General features: G+C 37.0%; 1 protein-coding gene across 1 annotated transcript in view; it reads left to right on the top strand.

The window, feature by feature from the left end:
- Window positions 1–6750, top strand: part of TSC22D2 (TSC22 domain family, member 2) — a 62994-nt gene extending 56244 nt beyond the window's left edge. The window contains exons 3-4 of the mRNA XM_006876372.1: window positions 3672–3723; window positions 5026–6750. Of these exons, the coding sequence (XP_006876434.1) occupies window positions 3672–3723; window positions 5026–5286 (313 nt within the window). The 3' untranslated portion in view covers window positions 5287–6750. The remainder of the gene's footprint in view (window positions 1–3671; window positions 3724–5025) is intronic.
- Window positions 6751–21159: the final 14409 nt, after the last annotated feature.

The raw sequence follows: 21159 nt of genomic DNA on the forward strand, positions 1-21159 counted from the left end.
TAATAATATACACTACTCTGGATTTATTTGAGGACAGTATAATCAGTCATTTTCTTCCTATCACACAGTCTTACTGTTATGATTAAAAAAAAAAAAAAGCCTATTTTGACATTGGATCTAGGTTTAAATCTATTATACTAGCATTGTAACTTAGAGCATGTTACATAGACTGTTTCCTCAATTGTAGAATGAGAGTGTCACTCGGGCTTATTGTGAGGTAGCCCTAAAATACTTTGTGTGTTCCTTTCCTCTACCTAGTTGTCTTATTAAATTAGCATTGTTTCCAGGGGGGACTGAAATATGTATGACAACAGTAGTCAAAATTTGTCCGTTGTGGAACAATTTGAGAAGAAATGTGCATCATTTTTATATTTTAAATAAGTGAATTTTAAATAGCTATTATGTCTATTCACATTACTACAGATTAAAAAAGTTTTAATGTGAGATTGAATTATCCTGACTTTGCTTTCTCTGGATTTAATTTTTACAGAGAAAAGACTGGGAATTAATTTGCAGTCTCTGAGCTGAGAGTATGGATGAAAGAGTTAGCATAGTAAGAAGGGTGAAAATGTAGAAAGCATGTAAGCTTAGAAGTTCATATCTGACTCTGGTCTTCCCAGTGAGGTTGCAAGTAATCTCTTGTGGTAAGAGTAAGGAGGCATACATAGGAAGAGAATCCTTAGCAGGGAACCAGTTGTTAAGTGCCACCAAGTCTATTCTGACTCTTAGAGATCCTGTACTGGGTTTCCAAGAACTGCTGACCTTGTGGTTTTCAATCCATGCTGATGCTACAGCCCCATACCAAGTTTCAAACTGCCTGGAAAGCCAACTGTTTTACTTAGTGTAGCATTAATATGTTAAATGGGTTTATGATTCTATGGCAATAATTACAATATTTTCCATTCTCTCTGGGATTTTTGTTTTGCCAAAATGTTGCCTAATATTTGATAGGTACCCACATGATAGCTGTCATTGGGAGTCCTGAATGTGGCACTATAGGATAAGCACTGGACTGCTAATCTCAAGGTTGGTGGCTCAAACCCAACAGCCGTTCCTCAAACCCTTTATTAGGGTCAAGTCGACAACACTTAACAACATTGAAATCGATGCTGAAGATAAATCGTTTATGTAATTTTTCTATAGTTTGTTGTTGTTCTTAAGTGCAATTAAGTCAGTTCATACTCATAGTGACCCTGTACAGGGTTCCGAGGAGTGACTGGTAAGTTTGGACCCCAGACCTTGGCAGTTCAAACTGACCTTGTAGTCAAGTGCTTAGGAGGGACATAACAGTTTTTGCTTTGCAAAGCTTTTACCTGTACTTCCAGTCTTTAACATATACAGATATTTGTTAATCTTTTGTTATTGTTAAATGTCATCAAGTTAATTCCTACTCACAGGGTTTCCACGGAGCAGCTGGTGGGTGTGAACCACTGGTCTGGAGGTTAGCAGTTCAGTACTTATCTAGAGTTCTTTTTGGGGTCAGGTTTGGATAAGAGGATGTGAGCATAATCAGCAAATTGTGATTATGCTTTAACACAGGAATTCAGAGAGGCCTTTGAGTAAAGCAAAGGCAAGTTTTTTAACAATATTTAACAATGTATCCCTTAGATGTATCAGCAGCAGTGATTGATGCATAGATAAATGTCAGTGTTTTTCCTGTTCTGGTTCAGAGTTTCAAGGATTGAAAAATGGACAATCCATTGGGGGAGGGGGGATATTTGGAGTCCTGTGTGGCGCTGTGGGTTAATGCGCCAGACTGCAAAGCCGTTTGAACTGCAAAGTCGGAGGTTCAAGCTCACCAGCTGCTCCTTGGAAACCCTATACAAGGTCGCTGTGGGTCGGAACCTACTTGACGTTACTTAACAACAACAACAACATTGGGATATTTACACCAATTCCTTCATTTTATAAATGATGAAGCTGACATCCAGGGAAGTAAAGTAATTGATTTATTAAAGTAGGTGTAGTGAGTAACAGGGTTCTAGCCAGATTTACTTGGATTGCAGTATAAAAGGTACCACTACATCGGACAAGGAACTCTGGTAGCGTTGTGGTTACAGTTGGGCTGCTAACCTCAAGGTCAGCTAGTACGAAATTACCAGCGGTTCTGCGGGAGAAAAATGAGGCTTTCTGTGCCTGTAAAGATTTACAGACTCGGAAACCCGATGCAGGGTCGCTATGAGTTGGAACTGACTCCACAGCACACCACCACCAAATCAGACAGGATAACCCTGAGTCTCTTCTGATAACAGTATTGAGGGTCCACATCACCTGAAGTGAAATAGTCTTCTCAGATTTTAACACCTAAATCTTATTGTTGTTATGCGCTGTCGAGAGTCAGTTCCAACTCAGTGACCCTGTATAGGGTTTCTGAGGAGCAGCTGGTGAACTTGAACTGCCAACATTACGGTTCAAAGTGACCTTACAGTCCAGCACATTAAATCAACTTTCTGTGTTTATTATACAAAAGTTAAGGACTGGTGTGGATTTGTAGGGTAAGCAGTCAACTACATGGTCGGCTTGAACTGCAAGGTTGGCAGCACAAACTCACTAGCCACTCCTCAGAAGCCCTATCCAGGGTCATTATGGTTCGGATCTGACTTAACAACAAACAATAACAAGGTGATACTTGAATGTAGGATGTACTGTCTAACTAGACTACTACCAGTTTTTTTCTAGGAAAAACTGATCTAAACCACCTTCGTGGTGGTGGTAGTGTGCTGTGGAGTCGTTTCCAACTCGTAACCAGCAACCCAGAATAGGGTTTCCGAGGCTGTAAATCTTTACAGGAGCAGAAAGCCTCATCTTTATCCCACAGAACAGCTGGTAGTTTCACACTGCTGACCTTGACGTTAGCAGCCCAACTCGTAACCACTTCTCTACCAGAGCTCCTTAAACCACCTTATTAGATGCTTTTTGCCAGCAGGTAACCTATAACTAAAGCATGTAGGACAGTCAGAATGTTGAGTTTCTTATTAACTGACTATGCAAGTAGTATTTATTTAAAAGTCTCTTGAATCATTTATAGAAGCCATATCTTAACTATTTTAAAGCCAAATATTAAAATATACTAACTTGTAGAATAAATGTCATCAACTGACTTTTAATGCCATAAGTAATTACTAGGCTTAGAATATATAGTTGGATAATGAAAAAGTTGAACAGTTGTGCAAAAAGTATACTACTCTTTCAGTGTTGTTGTTGCTGTTGTTTTAAGACTGCTGAATTGAGAACTCCTGAATAGAATTGAGAGTTACTTTTAAATAGTATATGTTATAGGCACATTGGTCTCCTGGTGTGGGTGTTGTAGGATCAGCACTGGACTGTGAACCACAAGGTCTGCAGTTCAAATCTACCAGCTGCTTCTGGGAAACCCTACACAGAGTCACTACTAGTTGGAACTGACTCAGCAGCACTTTAACAACCACATAGGCACATTAGAAGTGTTGGAACTACAAAGGCCTTTTAGACCTCCTTACTGAAGATTTATTCACATTTTCAAAATGAGAGACCTGAGTGTTACAATTGTGAGAATAGTCTTACTAAACTGTTTTCAATTAACCATATTTGAATGATATTAAGCAAGACGAATGTTTCTATATTATTTTGAGATTTGGAAGGGAGATTAAATGTTTTAGAATAATTTACTGAAATATTTTAATTTTTTCCAGTGCGTCTGGGGGAGGTGTTGTAGCCATTGACAACAAAATAGAACAAGCAATGGTAAGTCAAAGTTTACAGTCCCCTCATTTCAAAGATTGTTCATTGGCTGATGAAGCACTTACTTTTTGTCATTAAAAGCCAGCACCTAATTTCCCTAAATCAAAGATGACCAAGTTAAATTTTTCTATCATGAAATTGAGTTGAAGATGCTTAAAATATTGAAAATTTTTAGTTTAGAAACACAGGTAGGTAAATATTTCTCCCGTTTGAATATCTCACATCCTATGAATTAACACCAATGAGAACCATTTTTGTACAGAGATGAATAAAGTACATATGTTCCAAAAATAGTTTAACCCAATCCAGAGAAGTAGCAACACCAGAGATAGAGGCAGAGGTGATAGCATGGAGAGAGAGTGCAGCGGAGAACTCTATAGATTCATGAAAAGAGAGGTTGTGTGCTGGTGGCTAGGAGGCAGGCTTGCAGAATGTGCCCTTTGGTTGTTTAAATGATTATATATTCCTGCGTGGTTTTGTGTACATAAAATACATATGTATGTGTGTGTGTGTAGTTGTAACACACACACACACATATATATATAAAACTTTTAAAATAAATAAATAAACCTAACTAACTCTAAAACTAAAAAAAAGATGTTTAAAGATGAAAGAGTGTTGAAGTAGAAACTTCATCTAGAGACCTTTGTCATCCTTTGGTCATTCATAGGCACTGTTTTGCACTGGTTTAATAGATTTGTTTCTGTTCTGGTTCTCATTTCTTCTATAATTACAAAAGACTTTTAGACTAATTATTTGCGTTTCTGATTTCTTTTATTATCAGGGTTAGTTAATTTTTTCCTTTTGTTCTTTTACAGATATATTGTTTACAATATATAAAATTTTTATTCAAAATAAGCATTGTTAGTGTCAAACTGTTTAAATTCTTGGGAAATTTCCGTTTTCTTTTGAATCCATTTCTCCACAAGCTTTTTGAAGCCTCTTTATAAAACTGGAATTAGTTTTAATATCACACAGCTTCCTTTGGAATATACTACTCCTTTGTTTTTCTCAGTCTTAACATCTAGGCATGTGATTCTAAACTTTTTGATTTCTAAACTTACAATTGACAATTTAGGAAGTTGGTCTTTTTCAGAAATCACTTAAAATTTTGAAAATCACACCAGTGCACACCAAATCTTTCAGCTTGGATTCTGTCCCCTAGGCCGATCAAGATACACCAGAACAGTAAATACAAGAGCAGGGAAACTAGTATAAAAGTGCCTTGTAGGTACCAAGTAGGCTGGAACCTTTCTCTGCACTTTTTTTTTTTTTTTTTCACATTATTCATTTTGTTTTCCACAGGATCTGGTGAAAAGCCATTTGATGTATGCAGTGAGAGAAGAAGTAGAAGTTCTAAAGGAACAAATAAAAGAATTAGTTGAAAGAAACTCTTTACTTGAACGAGAAAATGCACTGTTAAAATCTCTTTCAAACAATGATCAATTATCCCAACTCCCAGCTCAACAGGCCAATCCTGGTAGCACTTCTCAACAACAAGCAGTGATAGCACAGCCTTCTCAGCCAACGCAACCTCCACAGCAGCCGAATGTCTCCTCAGCATAAAGCTTTCTTGCCTCATTAAGAAAAAAACTGAAAGCAATCTATCCTGTGTGCCACTGGTATTCTTTCCACTTTATACGAAAGCAAGTAGCCATGCTTCGGTTATGTGTTTGGCCTTTTCAGTATTAGACAATCATTCTACAAGAGCTTTCCCTCTCTTTGAGATGTCATGCAGCACTGTTGATGTTCAGTTATGTGTCATCAGTACAAAAGGAGACCAATAGATGGGGTTTATTAATGGGAGCAAAGTCTGCATTTTACCTGGTGCGCATGAGTGGGGTCTTTAAGAGCATTGGTGGCTCTCCCATGTTTCTGATTACCCACGGATTACCCTGAGCCTTTCTACCACATTATAAATAACAGTTCATTTAAAGAGCCACTTTTCTTTCAATATCAGTAACATTTGCCTACATAAGTTTTCATTTATTTGTGTTTTATTTATTACAGGGCTGCTATTTTCATAATGTACATGAACAATGTCACAGAACTTTTTTAATTTTTTAAAATATAAGTATCAGTAAAGGAATTGAAAGACAGGATTGCATTTAATAGACAAAATGTTCAGGCAATAATTAAACAAAAGAATCCTGCCATATTTCTAACACTAATGGCAATTTACCTTCGGTATTTATTTTCAGTAGTAAAGACCCAGCTTGAATGTAAATTTTGTATAGTGTAAGTATGAAGACCATAGTGCAACTGTACAGGTAGTCACCAGTTATTGTGATATAATAAATAATTGGGCTATTTTGATGAAGAAAACTTTGTTCATTTGTTTCTACTTTCTAATAGCGAAATTGCCACGATTCCTCTGCTTTTTGACATTTCGTATGACTTTTTTTTCGGGTGGGAATAAAAAGCTGTGAAATTGTTCAACCTACTTTGTAACCAAAGAAGCAAAGCTGTGTAATGGAGTTTTTTTGTTTTGTTTTGTTTTTTTATATAATGCACATTCTTTATGTATTTTTTATTTAGTGTTTTCTTGGTCACAATTTTCTTTGCTGTCTAGCATGATCTGCATGACCTATAATCTTTGAACCACTTTCGTACCTCATGTTTTTATCCAGCACTCTTATTGTAATATGTACTAGTCTGTGAACAATGTTAAATAAAAAAAGAACGAACAGGTGGTATGGTGGAGCTGAGCTAGTGTATTGTACACTAGTTGTAAAAAAAAAAACAAACAAAAATGAAGTGAGCCATCTTTTGTTCATTTAAAATGGTGTTTTGAATTTCGTATGCAGAAACCGTTTTTGTTACATTGCAGATTTTAATGTATTTAATAAATGCAACATGCAGATTAAGTGCAGTGTATACTGAGTATTTAAATTAAAATGTACATTTCATAAATACAGTTTCAAGAGAAAGCATCATTTTGTGTATACTAACACATTAAGTGTATGTCAGAAATTGATGTATAAATATATATTTTAACACATTTTCTGAAATTAAACTGCAGTTTTGTTGAAATATTTGGCTCTATATGTGTTCAAAATTTAGTTTGATTAGATTTGTATTTTCACATTTCAGTATGTTCCTTAAAAATGAAAATCTGTTAATAAAGTGATAGTTTTTAAATTTTCAAAGTAAAATAATTTAAAGGAATGAAAGCATAGCAATATTTGTACTCAATATTCATATTATGTTAATGATACGTCACTAGGAAATCCTTGTCTACCAAAACTTTTACTTGAATTCAGAGAGGTGCCTGTAGAAATTAATATGCTCTGTATCTTTAGCCAACTAAGCAGGAGTTAATGAGAACTAATGATTAGTTCTTCATTTCATAGAAGATAGTTTTATCTGTTTGAAATAAAGACGCCGATTAACCACACAGAGAAGATAAAATTGGGGTGTAAATGGGATTGCCAAGTATTTTTTATTCTAGTTGTGGTATAGGACATATAATGGCTGGTAAACAAAATTTTAGTGTTAAAATATAGTACTAGAAATAAAAGAGCTAAGTGCATAGGCTTGACTTCGCAACCCTAAGAATTTAGAGTGAGATTTTAAGTAAAGTCACTGCAGGTGAGGTAAATGTGGAACTTCACTGTTGGGAGGTTATCCAAAATGTTAAATGGAAATGCCCTTCACATGCTGTATCAGTTGATATTCAAAACAGGTGGATTAAAAACTAGTATTAGGACACATTTGAAATTTTTATGAATATAACAATGTTTGGTTCTGGGGTAGAAAAACTATGAACATAAAAGTTAATAGTTCACAAATGAGATTATTAATATCTAAAACCTTAAAATGATAATTATTACCACAGATATTTTTTAATTCTCAAAACCAAGTATTAGCAAACACCACAATAGAAAGGGAAAAAGTTTGTAAAGAAATGTCTTTTTATAGCAGAACTCAATACTAGAAATGTAGGCTTTCCTGTATGCTTCTAGAAATTTGACAGTATGTTTCAAGAGCCTTAAATATTAATGTTCGATTCAGTAATATTTCTAGGAATCTTAATTACTTAGAAGTGCAATTAAGGATGTTTGGAAAATCGAAAACTTAGATATCAAAAATAAAATTCAATTACAATGAATCCATAAAATGGAATATTAAACAGCTATTTAAGAATATGCTCTTCAGCTTAATGGCACAAGAACTCAATTCATGCTGCAATGTTTGTGTTTTTTAAAGAAAGCAAAATTATAATGTTTGTCATCTCTGATCATTCCCTCACTTACTTTGGGCCCACTCCAGGCATGTCCAGAAGCTGTGGAAGAATGGCTTTACATTTAAACCTACTCATGAGACATGAGCCCACTCCAAAGCCAGGGAGTAATGTAATAAGGATGGGAAAACTATAAAGAATGTTTCTTACTAACAAATCTATTATCTTTGGAAACAAAGCATTTCCACAGTTCACTAGTTCATTTAGGGCTTAAAGTAACTTTCAGTTTAACCACTGAGATTTAGGGTCTCCTTTTCTACATACGTGGAGTCCTGTGTGGTGCTGGAGAATAATAACTGGACTGTTAACCCAAGGTTAGCAGTTCAAACTCGCCAGCTGCTCTTCTCGGATACCTGGAATCAACTGAGATACCAGTCTGGGGGCACAGGAATTTCATTATCTTTAATATTCCCAATGCAATGCTCATAGACCAGGATGCTGCATAAGCCTTCCATTGGTTTATTTTGTTTTTGATACTGCATTGTGTCTGCAATATAAACTTATTTTCCTTAAATTTACTTTAGGTTGTCTCAATTTAATCATACAGTTTGCCATTTCAAGAGGGAGGAGGGAGCATTAAACATGTAGTTACTTGAACTCATAATTTTCTGAAATAGCTGTAAGTTTCCAATATGCTGAGCTAATTAGTACTGAAGCAAGAATGTTTTACCATCAAGCCCCTAGTGATTAATCGTCACAACTGCTATTTACAAAGAATTATCATGGATTCGCGATTGCTGTATTTATCCAAGGTCCAAACTAGTTTACTAGTTAATCTTACCAAAAAAAAGTCATCTTTAGGACTATGAAATTAGAATAGCCAGAATTTGGCTATACTTCATAGATTGTATTTTTATAGGACCAAAAATATTCTGAAAACCGTTGTAAGATGATTTGAGATCAAGTACAGTTTAAAGGAAGCTCAGCGGTAGGTACTTGGCTCAGTTCCCCAATAAGCCTGTTAAAGAGTAAGTCAAAGACCCAACCATCAAAATTGAGTTTATTGAGGGCAAGATAAACCAGCTGATACTGTGCAACAATTAGTACTTGTTAATATATGGAGTCCTGGTGTGGCACTGTAGGAAAGGCACTGTACTGCTAACCACAAGGGTGGCAGTTCAAGCCCATCAGCTGCTCCTTAGAAACTACAGAATCGCTATGAGTTGGCACCGACTCAATAGCACTTAACAAATATATGATGTGGCTCTGTGGGATAAGGGACAGCTAGCCACAAGGTCAGCAGTTCAAACCCACCGCAGCCTCAATGGAAGCCTCATACAGGGTCATTATGAGTTGGCACTGAACAACAGTGTTATAAACAGCCACGGGTGGCTTTATCAGAGAAGGTTTCCTGCAAGAGATGATGCCTGAGGGTCACACAGCCAGGGCTAGGGCATTCATTCCAAGCTCATAACACAAAAATTGCTTAAAGGAGACCACGACTGAGGCTCCTATGGCGGAAAGGCAATGAATAGTTTTGCAGCTGTGTATTCGGGAAACGAAGGATGTTATGCAGGGGTTTCATGTTCAGATTTGGATTTTAGAAAAATTAGCCATTACAGTTGCAGATAGGAGGTAGACTAGAGGGGACTGAAAGTGGAAGCTGAGAAATAATTTAGGAGGCACAATAATAATCAAGAAGAGATTATAAATAGGCAAAGAAAATGGGGGAATCTTAGAAAGATCTTGAAGGAAGTGTGTCTTACGTCTTAACCATTTCCCCTCCATGATAAGCATTCCTTTCTTGCTCTCCTCTACAGAAAGATCAGAGACCACAATAAATACTGGAAAGTTGGAGCCAAACTTTTTCCTTTCAGTAGCTATATACCTCGGAGAAACTTAAGTCAATTTCCTGTTTAAGGAATTTCAAGAATTTAACAAAAGGGTGGGGACAATTAGGAGTCTTGGCAATCACAATGTTGTTAAGTGCCATCGAGTTAATTCCGACCAATAGCGACCCTGTATAAGGGTTCCAGGGAGAAGGTGGTGATCTTGAACTGCCGACCTTGCAGTTCAAATGGCTTTGCATGCAGTCTGGCGCATTAACCAACAGAGCCACACAATCACAGTAAATCTCTGTGAATGCATCTCTAAAGGTAAACTAAATTTAGTCGTTTTATGGTCACTAGGAGTCCTGGTGTAGCGCTGTGGGTTAATGCCCTGGTCTGCAAGGTCGGTTTGAACCACAAGGTTTGGCAGTTCAAACTCAACGCGAGCCGCTCCTTGGAAACCCTGAGTCAGAACCGACTTGACGCACTTAACAACAACCCGATTAAAGCGCCCAAAGCCTGTCCCTCTGAACCATCCCTTGCTCCCTGGAAAAGGGTAACATGAGGTCTTGCCCCATTGCAGATACTGACACCTTAAATCAGAATAGGTATGACTTTTCATTCTTGGACACTTTTCATTCTTCCCCATAAGTTCTCTGCCTCAACACGACTGTCTCATTCCCCCCACCTCCTCCTGCCGCAAGTCTCCTAGTGATCCTTGTTTCTATCTCTTTCGGTATGAATAGTTCATTATCTAGTAGTATATATTTGTATCCTCATTTCTCCTTTTTGACAATTCAGAATGCACCCTTATCATATTTCTGTTCAAGGTCACAAATTATCTGTAGCATGATTCACTCTAAATGCATGTTTTCCTTTTGTCGGTAAAAGTATTATTGTAAATGTGTTATTGTAGTGATTTCCTTCTTGTTAAGTGGATTCTGACTCATAGCAGCCCTGTACAGAGTTTCCAAGAAGCAGCTGGTGGGTTTGAACCGCTGTTACGTCATTGCGATGAGCAGTCCTGTGCTTATCCTACAGTGCCGCGCCAGGACTCTGTTAGTCGGAAGCAATTGGTGTGACAAGCATGATCTCAGATGAAAAATGCTAAGTGGAGTACTATACAAAGCAAATTAAAAGTTCACAAACATCCTTGTTCTGTTTTGTTTTTTAATGGATTCATCATAAAAATAAGATAACCTTTCAGGATTGTGGATGGGGTAAAGTAGGAAGCTGGTGTTTTGCATTGGCACAATCCACTTGGTCACTGAATTTGTTCAGCATACCTGGGTAGTGAGCTAGCTTTATTGTTCCTATCCTCACCAAGGAAACTGGCAGATTAGGTAATTTGATGATTTTTTCCCATGGTATAAAGTCATAGATCCAGCTATAGAACAGAGTATTTAAAGTTTACAAACTGACATTGATTACCCAGATAAGCCATAGTTATCCCTTTGAAGTGGGGAGGAAAAAAATTCTGCCAAATGAGGTCATTAAAAAAAAAAAAAAAATTTTATAAGCAGTCCAACGCCATGCTTCACAAATTCCCCATAAAAAAGTTTTCACCTCATTTCATTCTTTTGGATGTGTGAAATATTTCTGTATGAAAACTGAAAGGTAGTCTTGCCTACTGCATCACAATATATTTTCCAGATCACAGTTCTTACCATTATTTCACAGGCAAGCAACACATCTATAGATAGGTCATACCTGAGGAAGTCCATGAGCAGTAAGGCAGCATTTTCTCCACACTTGAGCATAAAATAATTTCAGGTCAGTATCTAATTTTAGTGTTCCTACTAAAAATAATAAACATACTTGGTCAGGTGGCAGATTTGCATGGACAGGAAAAGTTGAATATGTGTAACCTTGTAAAGCATCTAAAGCAAAGTTTTTGGTAAGTTTGGGTTTTATTTTCTATTTTATAAGAAAACATTGAAATGCAATTCTACAATTCAGGTGCTGCACTGTGTACTAGCTGTTCTGAGATGGAGAGGTGAACAGGACATGAGTCATGCCCTCCATGAGCTCATAGTCCAGCATAAAAGAAAAAGCTGAAATGACATATTAGATTCAGGCTGCATGTCGTAATTTGGGACCTCACATCATTTCTAAAATCAAATAAGATTTATATAAACCAACAGTAAAACTGCCATGACATGTGAAATCCTTTGGCATTACCAGAACAAAAAAGTTTAAATTGTCAAAAGCTTTAACATCAAATAATAATACATTTAGGACAAGAGAAACTGGTTGGTGAAAAGCCTCTCACTTGGGCCAAGAAGTGGTTCCTACCTTCTTAGGGAACATCTCACAGGGATAATGTAGATAATGTACCACGTGAAGACCAAAGCTTGGGTCATTACACCTCTACACTGAGTTTGTGAGGTGTCCCCTAAAAAAAGAGGAACTATCTTATCTGAAAGAAGTTTACACATTTTTTAAAATATTCTAAGTTTGTAGATAATGGAACTAATTTATATCAAACCTAACTAGAATAGGACATGTGTGTCATGAACTACACTATATACCATCACATAAACCACACACACTCATTCTCTTGGCTGACAAAAGCAGCCACCATTCATTCAATGAAACAAGAACTCAGGTGCCTGGTGCCAAAAATAAATAGTAAAACTAAGAATCCAGAAACACAAGTGATCAAAGTGGCATTTGAATTAGTAAAGAATGAATTATTCAACAAATAGGATTGGGACTATATAATTTAAAGCTTTAACTCACAAAAAAATTAATTCCAGCTAAACTAGCAATAAATCTTAAAATTTTTGAGTCCCATATTCCTTGTAGAAAGTAAAAGCTTGAATACACACACCCTGTGAAAATGCACATGAGCAAAACGTTTTACAGATATGAAGAGAGGTTCCACCTCAGCAAAACAAGGGAGATGTGCAAGAAAATACAAAAAATTATCTCAGATCAAGTTAGCAGATATTCTAAAACTACATTAAAAAGTGCTGAAAAGAGTGTGGGAAAACAAGAATCCTGCATTGACAGGTAAGCATTAAAATTGGCTCTCTCAATTTTAAAGACAATTGAATATTATTCATTAAAAATTTAAATGTACAAATTCTGTGACACAGAAATTTCAATTTTTAATATATATTTCTAGAAACACAATGTTCACAAGGTGGCTTGTACAATGAAGTTAAATGTAATAGTATAAAATTTAAAGAAAAAACTCATCAAGAAGATAGGGTAAGTATATATTATAAAATATTAGGCATCAATGAAAAAGAATAAGAGTTCTGTGTGGACTAATATGGAAAGGTCTCTAAGATATAATGTTAAGGTTGTTTTGAAAAAAAAAAAAAGTTGAAGAACTATACATGTGGTACCATTGATGTTAAAACATACCACACACAGACATATTACACACTCACAAATAACATAGAGTTTACTTATATAAGTACATAGCTGTGTATTATATAAATGTATATAAAAAAAAAAGATCAGAAAGGACATTAACCAAACTGTTAACAGTAGTTTGGTGGAGTGCATTAGCTTTAACTGTAACATTTGATGTTTTTTGAGTATGCATTCATGTATTGTTTGTATAATGACATATGAATAAATTAGAAGTAAAATAAACTAGAAGGTGTTTCCTTCTTGTCTGCTGCTAATGTCTTCCCTTGTGCTCTGGGTCTTGTCTTCAAACTTCTCTCTCCTCTGGATTGTTTACCCCTCTCTTGCATTTCTTCTACTGACTTTCTAATGTGTAAACAAATCCCAAAACCTGAGATGTGTAACATAACTAAATTGGCTGACCCAAGTCTGGATTTGACTCCATTTTACTTTAGACCGCTTTTTTTTTCCCCCCCTTTAGCATTATTTCTGCTTTTTAGACAGCTCTGGACTCTTGTAAAACTTTACCTGTCCTTAGTTAATAAGAGTGATGGGGAAAAGGAGGGGGCCAGGGATGCAGTTAAGATTGCAAACAATTGTTCCAGGAAACTTGTTGCCTACCCCCTTCCTTATACAACTGGTTCTCAGAAGGAATGCTTACGTCAGGCTCCTTGAAAAATTCAAATTGAAAAACCCTGGTGTGGCGCTGTGGGCTAATGCGTCAGACTGCAAAGTCGTTTGAACTGCAAGGTTGGTGGTTCAAGCTTACCAGCTGCTCCTTGAAAATCCTATACAGGGTCACTATGAGTCAGAATCGACTCGACGACAAACGACGAAACAATGCCAGTGTCATAGAGTCTTAGTGTGGTGCCACATGATAAGTACTGGACCACAAGGATGATTTGAACCATCAGACTGACGGTTCAAACTCACCAGCTGCTCTTCGGAAACCCCATACAGGGTCACTATGAGTCGGGCCCAACTCAGTAGCTCTTAACAACGACATGCCAGCCCCAAAATGTCTGCAGATTTGAAAAGCAATTTATTTTATAATATTCGGTTTTTCAACCAAAACTTCTGAGGTCTCATGATAACCTTTTGACTGATTATACAAAATCCTGTAAATATCAGCCTATTAGAAAAAATGGTCTGTACCTGATACTTCTACATTCAAACTCTTCTTTTCCTCCATCAGATTGGAGCACATGGTGGCCTTCCATGTATGCTGCCCAATTCTGTTCTATTCCTCAATAAACCTTACCCTTTATGCATTTAGTGTGTTAGGTTCTTTATTCTATGATATTTCTGTTGTCAGAAGTGGGATATCAAAGGTGCATTACTTGCTGCAGTCAGCAAGGAGTTGAAGATTTAGGCCTTGATACCAGCAAAGATGGCACCTAACAACAACAACCAGCAGAGCTCCATGAACTCTCAGGAGTTGATGCCAGATAAATAACCTCTCCTATCTGAGCCTCACTCTCTTTGCATTGTAACTTTCTGAGTTTTATTGCTGATCTGTATTGTTCTAGCAAGATTATTTTGATACTCTGTTCAGATGTCTGTTCGGTGTCGTTAATTTCCAAGGAATCTCAAAGTCTGTAAACTGCAAACTCTTAGGACACAAGATAAGCAATTAAAAGCATGTAGGGTGCTCACTACTATCTAAAAGACTCCTGTCAAAAGATAAACCAGGACAGGAGAGAAATGAAATCATAAGGCTACCAAAAAGACAAATCCCTGCAACCCAGGTACACACTGATTAGAGCAATACCCTATCCAAACCCTGCAGCATAGCCCAGTAGGATTTTATTTTGACTTTGAGATTCTGACACTTCTGACTCAGTTTGACAGTCCTTAAAATGGGTAATGCCACATCTAGAGGCAATTCGGAATATTCCTCAGGAACTACAGCCTACTACATGAACAAGCATTTTGGTCCCACCATAAATTTATTTTTGTCTGGTTGACATACCTTATGAAGGAACCTCTGGAAAATCAGTGGCCACTGTGCAGTACTTTTGACTTATCTAAATTGGTTTTTCTGCACAGTAAATTAGGAAACAACAGCTCCCAAATTAAACAGGAACAATGGGGTGCCTATTTTTATCACCCTAGAAGCTGTTGGGAGACATCAAGATAGAAAAATTATTTCATTGCAGGATATTATTTCTAAATTAACTAAACAAATAAGGAACTACAATGTCAAATTTCCGTTCCTCCTATTCCTGCTGATCTAATGCCATCTGTTCCTTTAGCAACTGTCTCTTCCCTCTAACTATTTATACTCTACCTGGTAAAATGCTCTCTGAACTTTTTTTCTTTCCTAAAGAATCAACACAAGGCCAGTTATTTAAACCTATTGATACTAATTCTGTTGACATGTTTGCTTTATAAAATAAGGTACCAAGAGAAGGATTAAAACCTCTGTAGGTTATACTTTCTCCCCATGGAATTTTGTGCTATAGTAAAGAAGTTCCACAACCTCTGTAAAAGTCCTCTAAAGTTTACAGAGGAATTCAGATTATTAACAGAAATTTATGAACCCGGGCTATCAGATTTAAATCAATTAATACATGTGTTAGTAGTTTCAGGGTACGTCCAATATGGATATGCCAATTAGAGACATCAGAAAGATCTTTTGGAGTCCTGGTGTGGCACAGGATTGCAAGGTCAGTTTGAACCACAGAGTCAGTGGGTCAGACCCACCAGTTGCTCCTTGGAAACCCTATACTGGGTTGTTATGTGTCAGAACTGACTCCACGGCACTTAACAACAACAGCAACAGAAAGATCTTTAATCAAAACCTAATGCCTCTGACACTGAACTTTAGAAGAAATCAAAACAGTAGTTAAAATGATTTTTATATGTGATCCCTAAAGCTTTCACCCAAAGAATAGATTGGGTAAAAATTCAAAGTTAGAAACAAAAGCAAGATAAAAATGTCTGTAATTTTCTCAGATTGGTTATCTAAAGCCTTAGCAGAGCAGTCTGGATTAAAAATTACTGAAACCAGAGCTGAAATGGCTTTTAACTTAATGCTTCTAAATAGGGCACATTCTGAACTACCTGAATTAGTTAAATGCAACGAATAAACCGGGAAACTTCCTATATTAATGAATTAAGTCATTTGACTTATAAATTGGCTTCGAACAGAAAAGACCATCTCACGAAAACTAATGGTATTAAAATTGTAATAATAGCTAGCTCCTTCTAAACTTCACTCCAACCTCAAACCATTCAAACTAGGTGTTTGTCACTATTGCAAAAATTCTATTGATACAAACTAAAAAACAGAATTAAAAAAATTTAACAGAATGACCTTAAAGCTGATTTACAATGAATAAACTCCAGGGAAACAGTGGCGTTTACAAGGAGAGACTATTAAGAATGTTCATGGAGAAGCCTGTCTTCCTTAAATCACTCATCTTAACAAAAGTCCCTGCCCTAGAAAACAAAAACCTCAAGATCATTGGTTCATTCTCAATCTGTTTCAATATCTCTTGCACCCATTGACAATTAACATCCTTTGTATTAGTCCTGATACCCTTGTCAATTTATTTGGCTAAGGTCTTTTATCCAAATGAAATTTCAATGTACAATTCACAGAAAAAGGAGAGAGAACTTGTCTTATGTCCCAAAAAACCGTAATGAGAAATTGAAACAGAAGAAGCTTCTTGCTTTTGAAGTTTTACAAACACTTGTCATGTATAAAGACAGTTTAATCCTCTGTAACCCACTTCCTTCTGACCTTTTTCCATTCTTTTCTGAAAACTTATGGTCCACCATATTGACTGATGTGGGGCAGGTCTTAACAACAGAAGCCATCAAAAATCCAACTAGGCACATCTAAACCTTTGCTTTTTTTTTTTTACTGTTACCTAAAGAAGGACTGTTGTTGTTAAATGCCATTGAGTCGGATCCGGCTCATAGTAACCCTGTTAGGGTTTCCGATGAGTGACTGGTGAATTTGAACAGTCGACCTTGTAGTTCAAACCAACACCAACTTTGCAATCCAGTGCATTATCCCACAGCGCCACATCAGGACTAGCTCCCATTATTCAGGACTTTCTTTCTAAAAGCTTGACTTTTGCACCAGTTCTTGCAACTAGTATTGCCTGTTAATAACTAGACAACAGAGGCTGGAGATTTATTCAGAATTTGTGGGCTCTCACCCACATCGTTGTTTCTAGATTTCCAGTAATACCAATTCCTCACTTATTGCTTTCCAAGCTTCCTATGAATTCTACATATTTTACTGTAATTTATCTCTGTAGTGCTTTCTTTAGTATCCCTGTAAGCTGAAATACCCTCAGTATCCCTGAGAGCCATATTTGTTTGCCTTTGTTTGGGAAAATCAATATTTTACTTGGATGATAATGTCCCAAATATTTACTGAGTCTCCCACATATTTTTCTCAAATCCTTCATGCTGACTTATGTTGTTGTTGTTGTTGTTGTTGTTGTCGGGTGCCATCAAGTCGGAACTGACTCATAGCGACCCCATGCACAGCAGAACGAAACAATGTCCAATCCTGGGCCAACCCCACCACCGCTGCCACACTTGACGCCATCAATGATGCCACCTGGCTGATCCATCTCGTTGGGGGTCTTCCTCTTTTTCTTTGACCCTCCATCTTATCCAGCATGACATCCTTCTCCAGCGACTGTTCTCTCCTGACAATATGTCCAAAGTATGAGAGACGAAGCTTAGCCATCCTGGCCTCCAAGGAGCTGTCTTATAGTCGTTGCAATTTAAGAATGAATTTAAACTATAATATGATGATGACTTGCTAATATGTTCAAACTCCCAGCAAGCCTACATTGATGATAGCATAATTTGTTTAAATATCTGGTTGCCGACAGACATAAAGGTTCTAAACAAAACATATCATTGTTGCAACCTTCTGTTAAATAACTAGAATGTACAATTCCTGTGAAGAGTATTTCTAACACCCCAGATGAAAGTAGGCCATTTTTTCTTTTCCTATCTCTAGAACTAAGAAACAATTGTGTGTGTTTCTAGGACTTTGAGACTACCGTAGAACTTGAATTCCTAATTTCTCCTTGCTAGCCTAACTCCTATATAAAGAACATCTTCATGATCAATCTTATGTTTGAGCCCATTGATGCAACAACTGTGTCAATTTATCTCATTGAGCATGTTCTTCTTTTTCACTGACCCTCTACTTGACCAACTATGATGTCCTTCTTCAGGGACATATCCAAAGTATATGAGATAAAGTCTTGCCACCCTCACTGCTAAGGAGCATTCCAACTATGTTTCTCCCAAGACAGATTTGTTTGCTCTTCTTGCAATCCATGATTACACATTTTTTGGCCAACATCATAATTCAACTTGATGGCACACCAACACCACCACAAAGACTATGGCTAGAAGAGACATAGTAAGTAAATTCAATACAACATATTATCTTATTATAGACAGAATTGTACTCCAAGATATATCTTGAAATGTTCTTTTTGACAATGAATGCAACACCATTCCTCTTCAATTTGTTATTACCAGGTGGTGTTTTATTCTGATGTACGCAAGGTAGCTATCAGTCTGAACCAACTTGGCAGTGCCTAACAGCAACTGGAACTACTATAAAAAATGAAACTACTGAGAGATCTGTTAGATGCTTTGCTACTCCCTTCTGTGATTGCTATTGTAGAAAATACAACCCTGCTAAACAATTCCCCAAGCAGAATAAATTAGAGGAAATTAGCTTACTGATTGAGCAGACAAATATGAGGCTCCCAGGTAGTCACTACTTCTTTAATAGAGAAGGGAGTCCTTTCATTCAACTGTCTTCCCCCAGACACTGCCAAGGCTAAAAAAGAGTGACTTTGTTGTTGTTCACTTTTTATTGTGAATTTAGTGAAGGTTTACAGACAAGATCATGAGTTCTACATTCAACAAATCATACTTTGTTTCATCTCCATGATTGCAATCCCCTCCATGCATCAACACTGGTCCTGCTTCCTCCTATATACAAATATCTGCTTTCAAACTCTTATATGTTTGTGGGATATATATATTTATCCCAGACAGAGTTGCTTTTGATTGCCTTCTAAAACATGAACAAATGGTTGAAATTGAAGAGATTCAAAGTGGGGAAAGGCAGGATGCTTTTAAGACATGGTGACTCATGGACACCATTATGGACAGGGCCCAACCAAAAGGCTATCCTCCCCACAGAATTACATGTTCCCAGGATGCGAAGCCTTCATGAAGAATCTCACCTAGGATTAGATAACATAACTGAAAATTTAAGGAAATACTATTATTGTTGTAAAGTGCCACTGAGTCAGTTTTGATTCTTTGTGATCCTGTATAGGATTCCAAGGGGCGGATGGTGGGTTTGAACCATCGACCTTGTTATGATTATCCTACAGTACCATAGCAGATCCCGTTGAAGCTTGTTGGAAAGGACCGTACTTAGTTCTTACTAATGCCTGTGCTGCCAAATTACAGGGAACTAAGACTAGATTACATTTACCTCAACTAAAGAAAGCAGTAACCCTTTCATAGATTTGCCAGCCCTCTGGAAATGGGAAAATCACCTTGAGAAGCCCAAAGGGCCAGAAGCAGACAACATCTGAATTAAATAGCTGATCCAAAGATTATGGATTATCCAAAGATTTTATCCATGCTGACTGATGATATATTTGGACTTTGCTTTAAAGTTTTCACTTTTGTTATATTATTAGTTGTGCTTCATGCTTGCAGACTTTTCCCCTGGTGAAACCTTACTCTCCGTTCCAGTGACTGGAGGAAATTACTTTGTTGTAGCTGTTGTTTGTCATGGTGTTTATTTTATTGGATTACTTCTGGGTAATTTTCCTTTATTAGAAAACTCTCCTTTTCTCTTACATCTTACACTAATCCCCACTAATGCCTGGAAGAAAAACTGTATTTATTAGTCTAACTTAATCAGTAGCTACTGCTGGCAATTTAACTGCTTGTTGAATTTGCTGTCATTCCCCTAAATCTATGCATGAAAATTCAAACTCACTAGGCTACCTCTACCATATCCACCACTGTTAATTTCAGTGGCCGTCTTGTCAAACAAATGATACATGTGAGATTTTGACATCTCTCTAGACTATTAGATCAACTTCAGACACCCTGTTTTAGTCTGACCAACAAATTGTATGACAGACCATTCCCCTTACTTCAATGATCCCTATTCCTATTTTTGCAGAACACTGATGCTGGTATTTGTAGGATGCTTAACTGTTTGTAACAATTCCTTAACAGAAAATTGTCTCAAGCAAACTGCCTCAATCATTCCCTTTCTACAGATCAGTGATAAAATACATACCTCCTTGAGTTTATATTTTTATGTGGAGGACCAGAGTGCCCTAACGAATATGAACAAATTGCAAATAACGAACCATACACCTGAGCACTACCTTGAAACTGTACCTTAGTACACATAGAAATCTCTTTAAATATTCATTCTTCTTAATAAAACACCTATTGGAGATAAAGGGAGCATGGTGACTCTGTAGGATAAACACTGGACTACAAACCATAAGGTCAATGGTTCAAATCCACCAGCCCCTCCTCAAAAAAAAGATGAGACTTTCTAGTCCCGCACAGATTTACAGCTTTGGAAACCCTTATGGTCGTTATGAATCAGAACCAACTTGACAGCACTTAACATCAACAATTGGAGATATCATTTAGAAACGCTTCTAGTTCTAAAACTCACCACAAAAAACGTTAGGGAAATCCTGGAAATTTGATAGCAGGTACATCTGATATGGGATGGGTATCCCTTTGAGCCTTTTAACCTTGGCAAGATGTTTCCTCAACTTGAAAAATCTAACAGTAATCTGTTTGCTACTGTTTTCATCTCCACACATTTGTCCATTTGTTGTATTGTGACTTGCACGTTGCTGTGATGCGGAAAGCTTTGCCACTGGTGTTTCAAATACCAGCAGGTTCCAGCCACGGTGAACAAGTTGCAATGGAGCTTCCAGACTAAGAACAGACTTGTTCCTGTGTACCATCCAGTCAGTTCTGACTCATAGCGATTCTGTATAGGGTTTCCGA

The sequence above is a fragment of the Chrysochloris asiatica genome, unplaced genomic scaffold (assembly GCF_000296735.1).
Source record: "Chrysochloris asiatica unplaced genomic scaffold, ChrAsi1.0 scaffold00376, whole genome shotgun sequence".
Taxonomy (NCBI): domain Eukaryota; kingdom Metazoa; phylum Chordata; class Mammalia; order Afrosoricida; family Chrysochloridae; genus Chrysochloris; species Chrysochloris asiatica.